Source organism: Pristiophorus japonicus, unplaced genomic scaffold (genome assembly GCF_044704955.1).
Source record: "Pristiophorus japonicus isolate sPriJap1 unplaced genomic scaffold, sPriJap1.hap1 HAP1_SCAFFOLD_556, whole genome shotgun sequence".
In the NCBI taxonomy this organism is placed as follows: domain Eukaryota; kingdom Metazoa; phylum Chordata; class Chondrichthyes; family Pristiophoridae; genus Pristiophorus; species Pristiophorus japonicus.
Genome location: NW_027254463.1, coordinates 208806 through 217117, shown reverse-complemented (window position 1 = coordinate 217117; position 8312 = coordinate 208806). Strand labels below are relative to the sequence as shown.

Below are 8312 nucleotides of genomic sequence, written 5' to 3'. Positions count from 1 at the left end.
CAAATTCCTGGGATATTGGAACCGGTTCTGGGGGAGGTGGGACCAGTACAAACCGGAGCCCAGACCCCCCCCCCCTCCCCCATACTGGGACAGAGCCCACCCTGCCCCAACACCCCCGCCCCCAGGGACAGAGCCCAGACTCAACACTGGGACAAATCCACCCCCCCCCCCCCCCAACCACTGGGACAGAGCCCAGACCACCCCCCCCCACACACACACACTGGGACAGAGCCCACCCTGCCCTCCCCCCCTCCCCCAGGGACAGAGCCCAGACCCAACACTGGGACAGACCCCCCCTTCCCCCCCCCCACCACCACTGGCAGAGCCCACCCTGCCCCCCATCCCAACCACTGGGACAGAGCCCAGACCCCCCCCCCCCCAACCACTGGGACAGAGGCCCTGATCCAGCATGGTGTGAGAACAGAGATGGTGCAGCGGAGGGGAAAGTGCAGTGAGCTCGATATCCCGGGGCCCAGAGTGGAGCACAGCTGAGCCCCCAGGCGGCCGTGTAGAATGCACCGCTAGCTATAGCTGGGGCCAGGTTGGGCTGAGCAGTCGGAACACGCACATTCCCCAGCTGTAGGACCAGGCACGGGCCCCACAGCCGCTGGTAAAGCAGCTTCAACAGTCCGAGTGTTCTTCGGCTTAAATGTCTGGTTGCTGCAGTTCTTTAATCTCAGGCTAGCTAACGATGGGCTCACTACTGCAGGCCCTAGGAGCCCGCCTGTACTTACCGCCAGCCTGTCCGGCCACGCAGCAAGAAATGGCTGTCGGCTCAGGTACTGAGGGTCTGCCGGTGTTCCCCACTCCCCGGCGAGTCAGCACCTTAGGACATTGACAGAAACAGGGGGTTATAACGGAGCAGCTTACAAGCTGCGCTTCAGCCTACAGCGAGCGAGAGCAAACCAGAATGACCAATACCTTTGTGTACAAAAACATTTTAATTTGCAATTTCTGCACAGAATTCAAAATCATGAAAAAAACATTTATTTACAGGCCCGGGCTAGAAGTGCACATTGATAGTAGCCCAGGCTAGCACTGCACGTGCTCCAGTACCCATTCCAGCCCAGTTTCAGGATCCATGTCGTGTCCCTTCTTGAACGATGGCTTTTGCCAGATTGCGAGTGAAAGCCAATCGGAGGAGGCCAAGTTTGGTTGTCTCCACCTCGTCCTCACCCTGGAACAGAGCAAGACAATAACTCAAATCATCAGCGGGGGAGGTCACAGCAATAGGCCACAATTAACCTCAGCGTCACTATAGCCAGGGCTCCACTCCAATCACTGTGCAGTAAATCCACCCCGCCCTCACCCCCGGAAAGGGGAGATATTGGCCGAGGACAGGACGGTGTCCTGTGATGCCCTCCATTGGTGAATAGCCTGCCGATTAATAACTGTCCACGGTAAGATGCGTTTGATGTAGTGTATATGGATTTTAGCAAGGTTTTTGATAAGGTCCCACATGGCAGACTGGTCACGAAAGTAAAAGTCCATGGGATCCAGGGCAAAGTGGCAAGTTGGATCCAAAATTGGCTCAAAGGGTAATGGTTGATGGATGTTTTTGTGACTGGAAGGCTGTTTCCAGTGGGGTTCTGCAGGGCTCAGTACTAGGTCCCTTGCTTTTTGTGGTATACATCAATGATCTAAACTTGAATGTAAGGGGTATGATTAAGAAGTTTGCAGACGATACTAAAATCAGCTGTGTGGTTGATAATGAAGAAGAAAGCTGTAGACTGCAAGAAGATATCAATGAACTGGTCAGGTGGGCAGATCAGTGGCAAATGGAATTCAGTCCGGAGAAGTGTCAGGTAATGCATTTGGGGAGGGATAACAAAGAAAGGGAATACACATTAAATGGTAGGGCACTGAGAAGTGTAGAGGAACAAAGGGACCTTGGAGTGCAGGTCCACAGATCCCTGAAAGTAGGTCAGGTGGATACAGTGGTTAAGAAGGCATACGGAATGCTTGCCTTTATTAGCCGAGGCATAGAATACAAGAGCAGGGAGGTTATGCTTGAACTTTATAAAACAGTAAGTTAGGCCACAGCTAGAGTACTGCGTGCAGATCTGGTCACCACATTAAAGGAAAGATGTGATTGCACTGGAGAGGGTACAGAGGAGATTTACGAGGATGTTGCCCGGACTGGAGAATTTTAGTTATGAGGAAAGATTGGATAGGCTGGATTTGTTTTCTTTGGAACAGAGGAGGCTGAGGGGAGACCTTATTGGGGTGTATAAAATTATGAGGGGCCTGGATAATACATAAAAAAATAGGATCAGGAGAAGGCCATAAAGCCCCTCGAGCCTGCTCCGCCATTTAATACGATCATGGCTGATCAGATCATGGACTCAGGTCCACTTCCCTGCCCGCTCCCCATAACCCCTTATTCCCTCATCGATTAAGAAACTGTCCAACTGGAGATAGATAGAATAGATAGGACCTATTTCCCTTAGCAGAGGGGTTAACAAACAGGGGGCATAAATTTAAAGTAATTGGTAGGAGGTTTAGAGGAGATTTGAGGGGAAATTTCAACACCCAGAGGGTTGTGGGGGTCTGGAACTCACTGCCTGAAAGGGTGGTAGAACAGGCTGGAGGGGCTGAATGGCAGGATTCACTCAGTGACGCCTCCATTGCAGACGGGCTATTAGCCGCAGGGACACAGATGTAACGGAGTCACCGCTTACCCCCACAGCTCTGGTCTCGCTGTCACTCTCGGCCTCTCCCGTCGTCACATCCTCCAGACAGTGCATGAGAACGTACGTCTGCTCTGTGGAGAAGATCACCTGACCAGGAGAAAGCAAGCAGCAGTCAGCAAACGGGCTGGTGGTACAGAACACACCAAACAGCACCTCACCCTGGGAGCCAGGTCTCCAGCTCATGTTACCCATCCCACAATGGCACGCTGAGAGTCCCCACACCCGCTCCCCCTGCAGCAGCACAACTCAGTGCTTATAATCCCAGCCGCGGAGATCAGAATCGCAACAGCATCAGTCAATAATCCTCGCGGAGCCCAGTGCATTACTGCCAACAGCAAATCAAGTAATCAAAGCATGAAGTAACTTTACATCAATACCACATCTCCGGCTTTCTCTTACCTCATCAATGTGAAGGATCTCACTGCAGAGAAAGGGACCCATTACACCAACATCAAACACCCCCAGGGCAGGTACAGCACGGGTTAGATACAGAGTAAAGTTCCCTCTACACTGTCCCATCAAACACTCCCAGGGCAAGTACAGCACGGGGTTAGATACAGAGTAAAGCTCCCTCTACACTGTCCCATCAAACACTCCCAGGGCAAGTGCAGCATGGGTTAGATACAGAGTAAAGCTCCCTCTACACTGTCCCATCAAACACTCCCAGGGCAAGTAGAGCACGGGGTTAGATACAGAGTAAAGCTCCCTCTACACTGTCCCATCAAACACCCCCAGGGCAAGTAGAGCATGGGGTTAGATACAGAGTAAAGCTCCCTCTACACTGTCCCATCAAACACCCCCAGGGCAAGTAGAGCATGGGGTTAGATACAGAGTAAAGCTCCCTCTACACTTCCCCAGAGCAGGTAGATACCGTCCCAAACACATTAAAAATGTTCTTGGGATTAGTGTGACACTGATGAGGCAGTATTAGTTACCCTGAGGGCAATAAGAGTCAACCTCACAGTGTGAGATGAGAATCATGTGTAGAACCCCCCCCCCCGCCCCACCCCAATGGCCAATCATACCTACTACGTGCAATCTCCAGGTTAAGATTCTCCAGCCCCTTCTCCCAGGCTCTCAACGACACCCACAAACTACCCCGGGCTGAGTACCGCTGGGCAACTCTGTCCAGCCTTGTTGGTATGTACCCCCTGCCCTCAACAGCCAATCTAAGATGGGGTGGTTTGTGATTGGGTGAAGCCCATCCCTTGGTCCCGACTGATCTGTCCTGGGTATCAGAGAATTAACTTGTCAGTGAAACATTCCAACATCACGCAGTGCTCAAACCTCCTTCTGCTCCATGAGGGGGAGAGAGTCCAGCAGCAGGGTCATCCAGAAGGAACGCGGAGCGATGCGGGCCGTCATCAGCGAGAGAAGGAGCTTGGCTGCCTCCGCAAACTGCGTCTCCCCGTACAGCTTGTGAAATTCACAATACTTCCCTGTCAACGGCAAATGACACATTATACTGCCTCGCATATACAGCACAGGAACAGGCCATTCAGCCCAACAGGTTGGGGTTTATGCTCCACACCAGCCTCCCACCCCTCTCCATCTCACCCCATCAGCACATCCTTCTATTCCTCTCTCCCTCATGTGTTTATCCAGCTTCCCCTTAAATGCATCGATACTATTCGCCTCAACCATGCCCTATGGCAGCAAGTTCCACATTCTCACCGTTCTCTGGGTAAAGAGGTTTTGCCTGAATTCCCCATTGGGTTTATTAGTGACTGTCTTATATTGATGGCCCCTAGTTCTGGTCTCCTTCACAAGTGGAAACATCTTCTCTACAATTATATCAAAGCCTTTCATAATCTTTAAGAACTCTCGGGCACCCCTCAGTCTTCTCTTCTACAGAAACAAGCCCCAGGCAGCCAGCCCCAGCCATGGCGTCCTGATACCGAGACACTGGGATAGGCCCAGACCCAGACCAGCTGGAGCGTCCATACAGCAAGGTCTGCTGCCAGAGTCCCAGCCGGCACACTGCCCGTCCTGACCTACACTGGCTGGCAACCTAAAGCACGCAATTTAAAATTCTCATCCCGATCATCAAACACCTCCATGGTGTTGCCCCATCACATCCCTGCCTCCCCAACACTCCGCACTCCCTGAGCTCCTGCCCAAACCTCTCATCCCATCATTGGTGACACAGCCTTCAGCTGCCTGGGTCCTCCACCAACCCTGATCCCCTCCCGTAAACCCCTCCACAAACCCGCCCTCCCCCTCGTAATCCCCTCTCCCGTAAACCCCTCTCCCCCCGCAATCCTCTCTCCCGTAAACCCCTCCACAAACCCGCCCCACCCCCCGTGATCCCCTCTCCCCCAAACCCTCCCCCCTCGCAATCCTCTCTCCAGTAAACCCCTCCACAAACCCACCCCCCCCGTAATCCCCTCTCCCGTAAACCCCTTCCCCCTCGCAATCCTCTCTCCCGTAAACCCCTCCACAAATTCCTCTTCCCCCTCTCCACAAACCCCCCTCCCGTAAACCCCTCTTTCTCCCCCCCAATCACAAACCCCTCTCCCGTAAACCTCCTTCTCCCTTAATCCCTCTTCCCACCTCCACAAAGGCCCCTCCCCCAAACCACCCTCCCGCAATCTCTGTTTCTCCTCCCGTAAGCCGCTCCAACTCCCCTGCTCCCAAATCCCCGCCCCTTCCCGCAAACTGGGAGACTGGATGACTTTTCAGTTTAACAGTGAGGATTCGGAGGGACTCGGTATATTTGAAACTGAGAAACAAGAGATTTACAGCACAGGAGACCACTTGCTCCAGTGTGTTGGCCGTTTGCTAAATAAATCCTGAACTAATCCCACTGCCCCGCTCTCTCCCCACTGCCCTGTGTCAATCCCGAATTGATCCCTCTGCCCAACTCTCTCCCCACTGCTCTGTGTCAATCCTACATTCAGTTAATGCACTACAAAGTCAGTCTGTCTGAGGCAGTTTCCGATGTTTCAAAGATCTAGGAAGTGCGACACAAGTGCCAGCTGTGATAAACCTGACCCGACAGTGAAAGGAGGGCTGGTTTTAGGGGGATACTCAGTATTTGGTCTGCTTACCAAGGAAGGTCAGACGGTCACTCAGCAGCATGGACGATCCCAGGTTGCTGATCAGGTCAAAGTCAGAGAAGCTTCCTTTAATACAGTAATCCTGCAGCAACCTGCAAAACAAAGACAAGCCTTTATAAACAGTGTAGCCGAGCAATCAGTGCAGCAGCAAGCAGGACTCTCTGTGCTGGCTGCAGGAGCCCGATGTTAAATGGAGGCCGAGTGCACACGCCCTTGGCACAAAACTGCCCTAACAGGCAATCTCAAGGGGAGGATGGGGGCACAGGGCAGCTTATGTGGAACAGGGTAAAATGTCACACTACCACACTGAGAATCAGGCAAGGCACTGTGCTGTGGCGATCCTGGGAGTGTTTGATGCTGGTCTGAGTTCCATTCTCTCAACAACGATTTCCCTTACTTTGAGCAAAAATTGACAAACTGTACTGTAGAGAAATGAGGGACTGGAGAGTCAGTGGCCCTCTGCTCCCGAGGGTGAGACACATAGCCAGTGAACAAAGCGGGTTCGAGTATCTACGTCTGCAGACTGCCCATCACTGCCCGGGCCCAGCCAGATCACTCAGCGCAGCATTCCTGGGTGGAATGGTTCACCGTCACCGAGTGCATATATCCAGCAGCACAATTCACAGGATCAATATCCAATTTACCCTCCATCACATCTTTGCAGAGCAGGTCTCCAGTCGTCGGATAACCCTTGTCATTGGACAAAGACCTGGCTCTGTCAAGCCCGTGTGGTGGCTGGTGTGCAACAGCCACCACATGTTAAAAAAATCCACGCACAGGCATCTTCCACCCTTCAGGATGTAGTTCAGGATCTGGAATATTAGCTCCTTCATTGAAACACCTGTGAACTCATCGTTTTTTGGTGTGGAAGCAAGTCATCCTCGTTTCAAGGAACCGTCTATGATGATGAGAAAGCAGGACCCTCCCTCAGTTATATAATCTTAGTCCCGCACCAAAACCAGATGTAAAATTGCCAAATCTAGACACTGCAGGCTCCAGTAACTTCAAACTCGAGGATAAAGATGAAGAATAGGGCTGCCTCCCAGTGTCCCAGCGTTTAAGGACAGTGCTCCATGTAACGGTTAGGGTGCTGTGACTGACCTCAGTGCCCATAGGGGTGGCAGTGAAGATCAGCAGTCTGCCTCTGGCACCCTGTGGCTATCGGACAGCAGAGGAACGAGTTTTGTGATGCCTCTCACGGTCTAACAGTCTACCAACAATTGCCATCTCGGGCTACTCGGGTGAGTACCCGTGGATCTGGGGGCCGCCCCGTGGGCCTGGAGGCTACCCCCGCGGTTCTGCCCCCCCCCCACGGGTCTGGGGGGCGCCCCCCGCGGGCCTGGGGCCGCCCCACGGGTGCCTTCAGGAGGGGACAAATTGAGAAAGCGAGTGGGACAAGGCTGGCCCCCGCTGGTTCACACTCACGGACCTGTCAGAGATGAGAGTTGCGAAAAACGAGTCTTTTGCTCGAACACTCCAGGACAGCGCCGATCCCAGCCGGTTGTTGCGCATAGCTTTCATCGCCATGATCTTACAGACGCTCCTCACTGCAGGAAGACCACACACACATTACACAGGCCATTAACAGCGAGCGCACGGAATTGGAGGCCAACTATTGACACGGATAGGGAATGGTTAGGGGGCAGGAGACAAACTGGGATAATGGGTTAGAGGGTAGGAGACAGAGAGTAGAGGCAATGGGATAGGGGACAGAGAGATGGGGTAATGGGCATGTTCCCCAATGGGCAGGATGTGACTAGTGCTGTCCCACAGGGCTCTGTACTGGAGCCTCAGCCTTTCACTATATTTATAAATGCCTTGGAAGAAGGAACAGCGAGCTGTATATCCAAGTTTGCTGACGACACCAAGTTCGATGTCACAGTAAACAGTGCAGATGGGAGCAGGAAATTGCAACGGGAGAGAGGGAGGGGAGATAGAGAGAGCGAGAGAGGGAGGGGAGATAGAGAGAGAGGGAGGGGAGATAGAGAGAGCGTGAGAGGGAGGGGAGATAATCGAGAGCGTGAGAGGGAGGGGAGATAGAGAGAGAGGGAGGGGAGATAGAGAGAGCGTGAGAGGGAGGGGAGACAGAGAGGGAGGGAAGATAGAGAGAGAGGGAGGGGAGATACAGAGAGCGTGAGAGGGAGGGGAGATAGAGAGAGCGTGAGAGGGAGGGGAGATAGAAAGAGTGTGAGAGGGAGGGGAGATAGAGAGAGCGTGAGAGGGAGGGGAGATAGAGAGAGCGTGAGAGAGGACGGGGAGATAGAGAAAGAGGGAGGGGAGATAGAGGGAGCGTGAGAGGGAGGGGAGATAGAGAGAGGGGGAGGGGAGATAGAGAGAGAGGGAGGGGAGATAGAGAGAGCGAGGGAGGGGAAATAGAGAGAGAGGGAGGGGAGATAGTGAGAGCGTGAGAGGGAGGGGAGATAATCGAGAGAGCGTGAGAGGGAGGGGAGATAGAGAGAGCGTGAGAGGGAGGCGAGATAGAGAGCTTGAGAGAGGGAGGGGAGATAGAGGGAGAGCGAGGGGAGATAGAGAGAGCGAGAGAGGGGAGATAAAGAGAGCG

At 53.3% G+C, this 8312-nt stretch overlaps 1 protein-coding gene across 1 annotated transcript; it reads right to left on the bottom strand.

The window, feature by feature from the left end:
* Positions 1-922: 922 nt before the first annotated feature.
* On the bottom strand, positions 923-7317 carry LOC139254502 (nuclear pore complex protein Nup85-like). Its single transcript, XM_070873718.1, has 5 exons — positions 7182-7317; positions 5744-5844; positions 3981-4132; positions 2682-2780; positions 923-1177 (listed from the first exon to the last, which is right to left on the bottom strand). The coding sequence occupies exons 1-5, from the start codon at positions 7277-7279 to the stop codon at positions 1073-1075; spliced, it is 555 nt and encodes a 184-aa protein (XP_070729819.1). The 5' UTR covers positions 7280-7317; the 3' UTR covers positions 923-1072.
* Positions 7318-8312: the final 995 nt, after the last annotated feature.